The 12,584-nt window shown below is 39.2% G+C and overlaps 1 protein-coding gene across 8 annotated transcripts in view; it reads right to left on the bottom strand.

Annotated features, from left to right (window-relative positions):
- SETDB1 (SET domain bifurcated histone lysine methyltransferase 1) overlaps positions 1 to 5,012 on the bottom strand; it is a 34,436-nt gene extending 29,424 nt beyond the window's left edge. For 2 of the 8 annotated variants that reach the window (XM_045544992.1, XM_045544997.1), the window contains exons 1-3: positions 4,913 to 5,012; positions 3,573 to 3,843; positions 2,132 to 2,283 (exon numbers count right to left, since the gene is read on the bottom strand). In XM_045544992.1, coding sequence (XP_045400948.1) covers positions 2,132 to 2,283; positions 3,573 to 3,832 — 412 coding nt within the window. In that variant the 5' untranslated portion in view covers positions 3,833 to 3,843; positions 4,913 to 5,012. Of the gene's footprint in view, positions 1 to 2,131; positions 2,284 to 3,572 lie in introns of all 8 variants that reach the window. The other 6 variants (XM_045544990.1, XM_045544991.1, XM_045544993.1 and 3 more) reach the window with 5 other exon arrangements.
- Positions 5,013 to 12,584: the final 7,572 nt, after the last annotated feature.

Raw genomic sequence — 12,584 nt, 5'->3', positions numbered from 1 at the left:
GCTAGTGTAAAGATAGACATTTAGATCAATGTGACAGAATAGAATGCAGAAACAGACTCTCATATTGACTGGATGGTTGATTTTGACAAAGGTATCAAAAGAGAGTCTTTTCAATAAATGGTGGTGAACAACTGGATAGCCATAAGCAAAACAAACCCTTAACCCTTAACTTAAGAACTTTTAACTCTTCAAAAGACACTATTAAGAAAATGAAAAGACCAGCCTACACTTCTGGGAGAAAATATTGACAAAATTTATAAAATCTGATAAATGAATTGTACCTAGAGCACATAAATAAGCTTTCTAAGTCAATAATAAGACAATTCAATTTTCTTAAAAGGCAAAGACTTGAATGGGTTATTTCCCCAAAGAACATGTATAAATGGCAAATAAGTGAAAAGATGCTGAACATCATTAGTCATTAGGGAAATGCAAACTACAATGACAATATGATACCACCACTCACCAACTAGGATGGCTAAAATAAAAAACTGACAATCAAAAATATTGGCAAGGAAGAAGAGAAACTGGAACTCTAGTTTGCTAGTGAGAATGTAAAATGGTATAACCACTTTGGAAAACAGTCCGGCAGTTTCTGAAAAAGTCAAATATACACTTGCCGTAAAACCTAGCAATTCCACTCCTTCGTGGAATACCCGTGCCCAAAAAGAATCATTAACACCCACCCAAAGACTTACACATAAATGATCATAGCATTATTCATAATAGCCAAAACTAGAAATAAAATGTGTATCAACTGAGGAATGGATAAAAACACATGGTACATCCATATAATGGAATATCATTCACCAAAAAAGTACCAAACTACTGATACATGCAACAACGTGAATGAATTTCAAAAACATTAAGTGACATGAGATGGAAGAAGTCTTTGGAAAAAAGAAAAAATAACAAAATAAAATTAAAAAAAAAAAAAAACCCAAAGTGACAGAAGCCAGACACAAAAGACTACTTATTGTAGGATTCTATTTATATAAAATTTCTAGAAAAGACAAAGCTGTAGAAAAAGAAAGCAGATCAGTGTTTGCTGGAGGTGATTGGGGACTGATAACAAACAGGCACAAGGAAACTTTTTGGGGTGATGCAAGTTGTTCTAAAATTGTGTTACTGTAAAAATTTCCTAAAACTCAAATTGTACACTTAAAATGGATGAATTTTATGGTATATCAGTAATATCTTAATGAAACTGTTAAAAAAGGACAAAAAAAAAACCCAATCTCTTGTTTTGGCATCCATACGTAGGTGCTAATGCTACCTATACAGAAAAGCAATAGAATTCACCATGTCCCATTGATCCTGAAAGAGCAATACAATTCAGAATAGAGCTTACAAAGAATGGGGAAAGGGACTGGAGAATTGCAGCAGAATTGGTCGATATACTGCAAAGAGCAAATCAGAACATCCCGGAGGTGCTTAAGGGAATGTGGGAAAGGTAAAAAGCACATCAGTTGAAAAAACAAATGGAAAGAAAAATGGGAAGAACTCAAGGCAAGCCCAAGAAGTTTTATTAATGTCTCATTGAAAAGTGCTGCACAATTCAAGATATTTTACAAATACATACTGGATATGGCAGTATGGGAACATATTGGCAGTTATGAAGAGACTTCCTGATTCTTAAAATAATAGTGTTTAAAAATGTAGAATTCAATATTTTATACTTCAACAAAATGAAAAGTATTTAAATGTGAGTTAAATTTTTTCCTGGATATTTGTTAAGGAATGTAACATGTAGAGGTTTTCTTTTACTTAAAACTTTTTCTATTTAAAAAAGAATTTTAAATTGTCTCCTGTAATGTTGCTGTACTAAGGTCACTCTTTAAAGAGTTTAATGCTTTTTCAGATGTCATGGCAGTGAAAAAGATACCATTAACAAAATAAATGTTAATTTATGTGATTAAAAAAAAAAAGAATGGGGAAAGGAGAGTAATGCAATCATGGTGTACCACATAGGGAAGATCTAAGATATTAACAATGTTGCATTTTTCTCTATAAGTCTCGCATTTTGGATTATAGAGTTAGTGATAATGGTTTCTCCTCTCTTCTATCTGCTTATCTTCCAGTGTTTCAACTTCAATTATGAGACTTTCCTATCCAAAGCCTCATCTCTTACCTGAATCAATACTGAGGACATCATCATCTTCATCAGGAATCTCAATTATTTCTGTAGGCCTGGAAGCTTCATCCTCAGAGCTACTGTCCCGGTACTGTAGGCCCAGCTTGGAGTAGAAGTCCTTCACCAAAGACTCACAGTTAGTCACTGCCCTAGTATTGGAACACATGTAGAAAAGATCAAAGCCAGTAGAGGAAGTAGAGGTATAGAAACAATTAGAATTTATATATGTTTAAGCCAGGCATGGTGGCTCACGCCTATAATCCTAGGACTCTGGGAGGCTGAGGCGGGAGGATCACTCGAGGTCAGGAGTTCCAGACCAGCCTGAGCAAGAGCAAGACCCCATCTCTACTAAAAATATAAACAAATGATTTGGACAGCTAAACATATATATAGAAAAAAATTAGCCGGGCATGGTGGCACAAGCCTGTAGTTCCAGCTACTTGGGAGGCTGAGGCGGAAGGACTGCTTAAGCCCAGGAATCTGAGGTTGCTGTGAGCTATGCTGATGCCACGGCACTCTAGCCAGGGCAAAAGAGTGAGACTGTGTCTCAAAAAAAAAAAAAAAGAAATTAGCTGGACGACTAAAAATATATATAGAAAAAATTAGCTGGGCATGGTGGCACATTCCTGTAATCCCAGCTACTTGGGAGGCTGAGGCAGGAGGATTGCTTGAGCCCAGGAGTTTGAGGTTGCTGTGAGCTAGGCTGACGCCATGGCACTCTAGCCCGGGCAACAGAGTGAGACTCTGTCTCAAAAAAAAAGAAAAAAAAAAAAATTTATATATATTTAAGTATAGACTATTCTCAACTTAAATGGGCCATATTCCAAAGTGTCTCTGTTTAGAATTTAGAATGCTTTTCTCATAGAAAAATGTTTTAAATAGTGATTTGGTTTCTAGACTAATTCCTCAAAAATCCAAAATAAGTGCAAAGTACAGTACTTTCAATCTTTTTTTTTTTTTTTTTTTTTTTGAGACAGAGTCTCACTCTGTTGCCCGGGCTAGAGTGCCATGGCGTCAGCCTAGCTTACAGCAACTCAAACTCCTGAGCTCAAGGGATCCTCCTGCCTCAGCCTCCTGAGTAGCTGGGACTACAGGCATGTGCCACCATGCCCAGCTAAATTTTTCTATACATATTTTTAGTTGTCCATATAATTTCTTTCTATTTTTAGTAGAGATGGGGTCTCGCTCTTGCTCAGGCTGGTCTCGAACTCCTGAGCTCAAACGATCCATCCGCCTCAGCCTCCCAGAGTGCTAAGATTATAGGCGTGAGCCACCGAGCCTGGTGGTGAGGTTAGATTTTAGACTTTGAGGAGGGGTAAGGTTCTACACATCTGTACTTTGTAAAGTATAAAGTGCTTATATACAATGTCATGAACAATTATACTCTAAAGATGTCTGTCAATGGAGAGATTTCCTTCTATTTCCCATTAGTCCTCACCTGGATGCATCATCAAAGAGTTGGTCAACATGAGCCACCTCAGATTCTTTCTGAATTACCCATGTCTCCAACTCTGCTAGCTGCTTCTTACGCTGCTGTACACAGTCCATCTTCTCCAGTTCTTCATCAATGAACTGCCGCAGTTCCTCCATAGAGATACCCAACTCCTCAACCACTGCCTGCTGTAGCTCTGCAATCTCTTCAGATTCCACTGCAGCTGTTGCTGCATCTAAACCAATGCACCCAGGAAGGGAGGACATACTTTTGTCCTCTGCATGGAACAGAAAAACTAAAATTACTTTGTAGTAATTATAATCACAATTAATACAGAATTTCAGTTCTGTACTAAAACTCATTCCAACTCTGCTACTGATTATTTGTTATTCAAACAATCTATTTTCTCTTCTCATTCTCCAGAATCTGATGCTGAGATTTAGTAGCATTCTCATCACCTGCTATAGACTAACATGCCTGAATAAGATTTAAAAGTTTGTGAAGGCACGGAGAACATTCATTATGCAATAGGGAACTACAGAAAATAATGCTTTAGGAAATCAAGAAAACTGATCTGGAGAGGAAGATATTTTTGTGATCTAATCTGTTCCTTACTTGACTAACTTTATAAATCTTTGTCTACTTGGTGCAGGCGCTGATCTATATAACTCACTAATTTGGTGTTGGTGTTTTCTCTTTCATTACTTGTTCCCCTTACATTACTTTGTTTCCATGTGGAAATTTACTTTTTAAAAAGCCTATAATATTTAAGCACACAAAAGTTTTTGCCACAAAAAGGTTTCCCCAAAGAAAAGGGAAGTAAAGCAATCTGGGAATAAAATGTGGTTACCTAATACCCACAACCCAAATAACCCACACATTCATGTTAACTGCTTTTTTTAATCAAACGGTAAACCAAAACTAACGCCAGAATGCCCTACGATGCCAATGCCAGTTGCTCACAGACTTCATTTTTCCTTTGCCACATACCGGCCCACCCCCAAGTTACCTATTTCAGGGGTGCGTCCCACCCATCCGCAAACCCAGCTCAGCCCCGCCCCCGCTCGCCTCTCGGGTACGACTTCCTTCACACACTCGCCCGACCTCCTCCCACAAACAAAACATCCCAGATAAGCCTTTGGTCTTCAAATAACTCAATTAACAGTATTCCCCACACCTCCCTGCTTCCAGCTATAAGGGCTCTTTTTCACCAACCAGACTCCAGACTCACGACCCAGGGGTCGGCCTCGACGGAAAAGAGCGAAACCGAAGGGAAAAGGGAGCAGGGGGAGGGGAAGAAGCGTGAGGGAGGAAAGGGGAAGCAAAAGAGAAGCCCGGAAGCAAACCTTTAGCGCCGTTCCGGTCACCGCGACGGTAGCCTGGTGGGGTCAAATCCAAAGCCGCGGGGCGCCCCTCAGAGGCTACGAAAACTAAGATGACTACGCATGCGTTAAGACAGAGCCTTCAAGGACACACGTGAGACGCGACTGGCAGGTCAAGGTAGGCGTGGCCAGGAGGCTCCACCTCTCCCACCATCCCCCGACTAGTAGCAGCAGTTATACGTTTATTGAGTAAAGACTTAGTGGGCAAAGACTCTTAGGTTTAGATTTTTTTCTCTCAGTTTTTCTTGAGTTTTGGCTTTGTGTGTGTGTGTGTGTGTGTGTGTGTGTGTGTGTGTGTGTGTGTGTGTGTTTTAGATAATCTCGCTCTGTCGCCCCCGGGTAGAGTGTAGCTCACTGCAGCCTCAAACTCCTGTTCTCAAGCGATCCTCCCGCCTCAGCCTCCTGAGTAACCAGGACTACAGGCGCGCGCCACCACGCCTGGCTAATTTTTTCTATTTTCAGTAGAGTCGGTTCTGGCTCTTGCTCAGGCTGGTCTCCAACTCCTGAGCTCAAGCAATCCTTCTGTCTCGGCCTCCCAGAGTGCTAGGATTATAGGCATGAGCCACCACGCCCAGCCTTGGGTTTGTTTTTTATTACATAAGTCTTACAAATTGTGAAGGATATCAAGATATAATAAGAAAAACGTGATAATATCCTCTCCTTCCCCATCACTTACACTCGGTTCCTTTGAGGTAAAACAGCTTAGTTTTCTAGTCTTATATGGATAGACTGATATGTATAGTGTTATATGTACAAGTTCATGTGTGTAGATTTTTTTGTTCTGTTTTCCTCTAACATATGGGCATTTCCTGAAGCCAATAAAGATAAAGTTTGTCTTTTTGACAGCTAAATAATACTTGGTAGTATGGTTAAACCATATTTAGAAATTTAGATTGCTTTCCGTTTTCAGCCTCTACAAATAATGCAACAATAAAAATAAACATCCTTTTCAAGTAGTATCTTTATTTCTGTAAAACAGATTCCCCAAAATGGAATTTGGGTTAAAATAATATGCATTTTTTTCATTTTAATAGAATCTGCCGTCAAATTCTCCAAAAGATAGTAACAGTTATTCCCACTAGCAAATCTCTGAAAGTATGTTTCCCCACACCCTCATTAGGACTGGATGTTAACTTTTTTTTTTTTTTTTTTCCGAGACAGAGTCTCACTCTGTTGTCCAGGCTAGAGTGCCATGGCGTCAGCCTATCTCACAGCAACCTCAAACTCCTGAGCTCAAGCAATCCAACTGCCTCATCCTCCCAAGTAGCTGGGACTACAGGCAGGCGCCACCATGCCTGGCTACTTTTTTCTATATATTTTTTTAGTTGGCCCACTAATTTCTTTCTATTTTTAGTAGAGATGGGGTCTCGCTCTGGCTCAGGCTGGTCTGGAACTCCTGACCTGGAGTGATCCTCCCGCCTTGGCCTCCCAGAGTGCTAGTATTACAGGCATGAGCCACCATGTCCAGCCTGGATGTTAACTTTCTAATTCTTACAAACTTGGTATGTGTTAAAGTAGTATCTGTATCAGAATAGACTAGGTTCTGTTGTGGAAACAACTCCAAAATCTAAGTAGCTTTTTCTTGCTCATACTGCATAGTCATGTCTGGAAGGTTGATGGTGGGGCACTGCTTATGAGAGCTACTCAGGAACCCAGACTGATGAATAGTCATGCCAGAAGGAGAAAATGCTAGAGGGGCTCACATTGACAAAGTGACTCAGTACACTTTCATTTACAACTCATTGGCCTGAATGAATCACAAGGCCCTAATCAACCACCAGGGGGCCAGGAAGAGCAGTCATGTCGTTTGTGGAAGGAGGAAGAACTGGGTATACTTGATGAACCAGCACCATTATTGACTACCACAGTATCTCATTATTGCTTTAATTTGTTCGTCTGTCTTTACACTAATTGTACTAGCTATTGAATCTAAGCACCTAATTTCATTTAAAAAGCAAAGACTCAAACCTTGTATGTAAGTGTGGAAATAGTGCCCAAGCAGCCAGGATTGTCAAGCCCTTGAAATTCTCTCCTGCTGACCACATTTTTACTTGTGCTCGTTTTACCTGCTCACCAGTTTCTTGGGACCACACTAAATGCTTATTTCCAATTTTTAAGACAGCAGAAATTGAGGTATAGAGAAGTGAAGGGTTTCTCCAGATATTTGAAATTCAGCATGTTCCGCATTCATCATGATGTCATCTTCTAACCTGAGCTAGAAATTTTAGACATAGTAGCCCCTATAAAACACACATAAGATATTTATTGAGTACTTATTACAAACCAAGCACTGTTCTAAGCACTTCACAGTTATTTATTTAATCCTCACAATATTCCTATGAGGTAAGAACTATTGTCTCTTTTTTATGGATGAGAAAACTGAGGCACAGAATTTAAATAAATTTTTCCAAAGTCACACAGCTAAAAAGGCACAGAGTCAGGCAATTTGGTGCTCTTGAACCATTATTTAATGTAGCCTGTTTATCCCAGGTTGGAAGGAAATGTTTATTATATCTTCCCCCTTCTTTCTTTTCCTATTCTACTGCCTTTCTTTAGCTCTTATTTCTTGCTAGGACAAAATAGCCTCCTAATTGGTAGGCCTTATTATAGATCAATCCTACATGTAGCTCTAAAATACAGTTCTGCTCTTGTCACATACCCCTGCTTTAAAACTTTTTTTCTATATGTCTGCAAAATAAAGTTCAAACTCCACAGTATAAAATTTGAGGCTTTCATAATTTGGCCCCAATTTACCTCTTTGGCCATATTTCCCATCCCTCCCTTCACACTCCTGATTATGTATTGTTTCTCCAACATGTTTATGTATATGACTTTTACATCTCCACACCTTTGTTCATGGTGCTCTATCTCCTAGAATGTTCCTTCTTTTTCTCTGCCTAGAAAAATATGAGTTCTCTAAGGTTCAAATCAAATGTCTTCTCTGTGAAGTTTTCCTAAACTAGTAGTTGACAACCTTTAGCATGTATCAGAATTGCCTGGAGGGCTTGTTAAACCACAGATTGCTGCTCCATGACCGACCACTGCTGGAGTGGGTCTGTGTTGAATCTGAGAATTTGCGTGTCTAACATTAATTTTCCCAGGTGATGCCTATGCTACTGGTCCTGGGACCAGAGTTTAAGAATCACTGTCCTAGACCATCACTCATCCCCTGCAGAATTAACTCCTGCTTCTGTGCTTCCATTACCTTAGTTCATTCCACTTGCAAGTTATCAGTGTACGTCTCTGTCTCCTCTAATGGTTTGTGAACACCTCAAGGCTGAGATCCTGTCTTTATCATCTTTGTTCCCCCTAGCACCTGATATATTGCCCCGCACATGTGGTACTCCATAATGTATGATGAATAAGGAAAAATCTTTGCTGATTGAATGATATTTCTACTAGTTATATTTTTCAGCTTTTCAGTATGAGGGGTGGGTGGGGTGGGGGAATGAGGAATGCTGAAGAGAAATAAATAGCATGCTATTTTGGAGCATCATATTTTTAGTCTCATTTCTGCATTGCCCTGAAAAGGCTGAAGTGGTCAGTCCTGTAGAAACTAGCAGAAGGAAATCAGGAGGTGTCTTCTAAGCCTTAGAATCTGAGGACTTGCTATTCAATGTGTAGTTGGGGAGCTTGTTAGAAATTTTAAATTTCTGGTCCCACCAAGATCTACTGAATCAGAATCTGAATTTTAATAAGACCTCCAGGTAATTTATTTACTAAAATTTGAGAGACAAAATACTTTATATGGCAGTAATTCCTCAATAATTAGGAAGCCATGCCCTAGCTTTCTGCTTTTAAGGTCTGAAGACTAACTCTTGTCAGAGGTGATGAGGCCCTGACATAATGACGCACATTATCAAAATTTACACATTATTGGCTGAATGTGGTACTTCACACTATGATCCCATGACTGCACTCCAGCCTGGGCAACAGAGTGAGACTCTGTCTCTTAAAAATAAAATTACAAATTATTGTAGACACCTTATTGCCATTATTACTATAAAGTAATAAATAACTGGTACAACAACTGGGATACTCATTTTAGTGTGCTCAGCACATCACTCCTGTAATCCATTGTATAAATTGGAAAACTACAACTACACACTACTTAACACTTGAATATGAGACATCATAGCACATGATCCTTTCCCTGCAGACAGACTGAAAGGAAATTAGATCATAATCTAAAGGTTGTTGGGTGATCTCAGAATCAAAATAAAAAAGGTTTCAGGGATTGAAAACTCAAAGGTTTGCAGGCACCAGAAAAGAAAAGGAGCAAAATGGGGCAAGTGAGGACTGTGGCGCCCTGGAAAGTACATGTATTACCCACAGGGAGCATTTGCTACTTAGCTTCAGCTAATGTTTGTCCTGTGCAATACAGTGTTCCTATATATTCCCATTTTTCAAGTGAACTTAAAAATCCATATTTTGTATGAAAGCTTCTGACTTTTAGATGTTGGCAACTTACTCAAAAATTTTATAAATTCTGCAATACTGTTTAAATAAGCAATTCAACTTCTAGGACTTAAGCTACATACTTTTAATTTGCATACTTTTGAATTTGCATACTTTTGGAATGATTTAAGTGCTAAACCATCTTCTGCAGCATTATTTGAAATAGCACAAGATTTGGAAACAGTGTAAATTTCTATTAGTAGGGGTTGGTTAAAGAATAGAATACTCATTCAGCTGTGTTTTTAAAAAGCCAAGGAAGGTCATTGTGTCTTGATGTGGAATGATCGAGAGACAATATTAAGAAAAATAGGAACAGAACATGGTATATAGTATGGCATTATTTGTGTAAGTAATGGTAAAAATATTTTTTCCCTCTCTCACATATACATAAAATATCACTGAAAAAATACACAAGAAATTGTTAGGTTATCTCTGAAGAGGGAAAATGGAAGGCTGGGGTGGGGGTAAGAATTTTCACAGAACATTATTTTGTACGTTTTGACATTTGGAACATGAAAATGGATAGTCTATTCAAAAATGTTGCATTAAAAAGGAAAATGTTTGGAAAGATATACATACATACAGAAACTAACTTAACAGCAGTTACCTTTGGAAAAAAGGAATGAGAAACAAGGCAGTGGTCTAGGAACTTTTTTTCTTTTTATACTTAATGTTTTAAAAAAAAAATTTACCGTGTGCATGTGTTACTTTTACAATAATAAATTTAAAGTGTTGATTCAAAAAATAAATATAGAACCCCAACACACACTTTATAGATTAAAACTAGATGGGTTCTGACTCAATAAAACTTCTCTGCAGACTGATTGGACCTGTAAGCTGCCAGTTTGAAGTGAGTGAAAGGAATGGTTAAGGATGTCACATTAACAGAGATAATATGAGCAATAAACCACACAGATCCAAGGTCTGTGGGCTCCAACTCCCTGAATCTCCACACCAAGGATTATCTGGTCACTGGGACTGGAAGTACTCTATTGTCCAATGGCTAAATTTCCCTCTCTCTTGAACAGCGTTCATTTGGTCCCATATGAGTTTGCCTTAAGTTGCTCTTCTTTTTCTGCTTCCACAGATGATCTACTTCTTCTGAGTGATACATTTTTTTTCTTAGGTTATTAGGGGAAGTCAGATAATTGTCAAACCTGTGATTCTCTAGTGACTATATACTGATGCACTCATTCATCATGTGTTTGTCTTGCAGCTTATAGTAAGAAGCCAGGGGAGAGGTGGAAGGCTAATTTCTGAGTTCCTGGAGGGAACACACTGCAGTCCTCAAGTACCAACATCAATCCTAATCTGCTTTTCACATGACCTGCACCTTGCCCTGACTTTCTTTTCACCAAATCAAAATACAAATCATCTTTCTCTACCTCTCCTCCCCAATTCCAGTTTAACTAATATAGCACCCTGTCTGGTGCAAAGTCTAGTAACTCCCTTGAAAGGCTTTGATTCCCCTGTCCACATTTTCAAAGAATGCTGGGGCTTACTCAAGCTAAGAAAGGGGGCAGTACCACTTCCAGGAGTCAGGAACGGAGACAATAATCAAGTCTTTGCTAACAGTGCATGGCTAGAATTGTGTCTTCATACCATGTGGTATTGCTGTTAAAGCCTAGTCCAGCATGGTCCCATGGATACATGATTTCTCGGAGGTGACTGCTTGCTTGTCCAAGTCCCTGCATAAGCCCAAGTGATGTCCCATACTTAGAGTCCAAGGTTATAGCTCTCAGTTTATGCTCACATGCTAGGTTACTGTTGCCTAGAATATTTGACCAGTGTGGCTGGATGTGAGGGCTTTAATTCTCCATCACTTGCTGTGCTAAAACCAGTTCTCTTCAGCCAAATACGTGTTAAGCCTTGGTCAACAGCCTAGATGCCCCCTTTCTTTCTAGTGAATTTCCTTGGCAACCTTCCTCCTAGTTAGCCCATAGCCCACTCTACCAAGTTTTCCTAACTTCAGATTTTGGAGAGTAGGAACAATGATTTCTTTCCCTTTTCTTTTAAAAGATCCCTGGGATGATGATTATTGTGTAGTATATATTAATTTCTTGTGACTACCATGACAAATTATCACACCAGGTGGCTTAAAACAACAGAAATTTATTTTCTCACAGCTCTGGAGGCCAAAAGTCCAAAATCAAGGTTGTCAATGAGGACACACTGCCACCAAAAGCTCTAGGGGAGTACCCTTCTTTGCCTTTTCCAGCTTCTGGTGTTTCCAGGCAAAGGTTCCTTGACTTGTGGCTCCATGATTCCAATCTCTGCCTCTATCTTCACATGTCCTTTGTCTCTGTCTCCTAGTGTCTTCTCTTCCTCTATTTTTCACAAGGACAATTGTCATTGGATTTAAGGTTCACTTAGACAATCCAGGATGAATTTATCTTGAGATTATTTTTTTTTTGTCTAGTCAAGTGCAGTAGTGAGAAGGGGGGAAAGTAGTAGAACAAGGAGTTCAATCTGTAACTGACTGTGAACAATCGAGTGAGATAACTCACTACCTTCAGACCAGCCTATCTTGGAGATTCTTAATTACATCCCCAAAGACCTTTTTTCCAAATATGGTCACATTCATAGGGTCTGGGGTTAGGGCATGAATATATCTTTTTTGGGGCCCCCATTCAACCCCGTACATGTTATTTTATAGATGAGGAGATTAGATTTTGGCTGAGGGAGATTAAGGGGTTCACCCAAGGCAAATTAGTCCCCCCTTTACCACAGAGCTCTGCCCACTTGAGAAGAACAGCAGATTTTGCAAATCCTTACACACTAAAAGGGTCTTGTTAGACTCTTATCATGGGACAATTGGTTCCCGCTGACCTTACATTTATGTAACTAAAGGGACCTTTCACATTTGCCACCTCTAGGTGGGCTTCAGATGGGCCTTATTAAGCATAATGATATTATGTTACATCATAAAATTATGGCCCACTGTCTCATCCTAAGGACGCTAGATACCACAGGATTGAAACCCATAGCCTTATTCTAGCCAATAAATTCAGCCTATCTCTGTCCCACTTTAGGAACCCATTTCCCTGAATAGGAACAATACAAACTGGCTTGTGTGTCATCTCCTTTTATTATTCTTAACTCACCTTCATGTGCCTGTTGTAAAATCAAAGAGTGAGAAGGCTGAGAAACAGGGAGGTGAAATAATATGAAATCTATA

Source organism: Lemur catta, chromosome 3 (genome assembly GCF_020740605.2).
Source record: "Lemur catta isolate mLemCat1 chromosome 3, mLemCat1.pri, whole genome shotgun sequence".
NCBI classification, from domain to species: domain Eukaryota; kingdom Metazoa; phylum Chordata; class Mammalia; order Primates; family Lemuridae; genus Lemur; species Lemur catta.
This window is presented reverse-complemented; position numbering and strand designations above follow the sequence as displayed.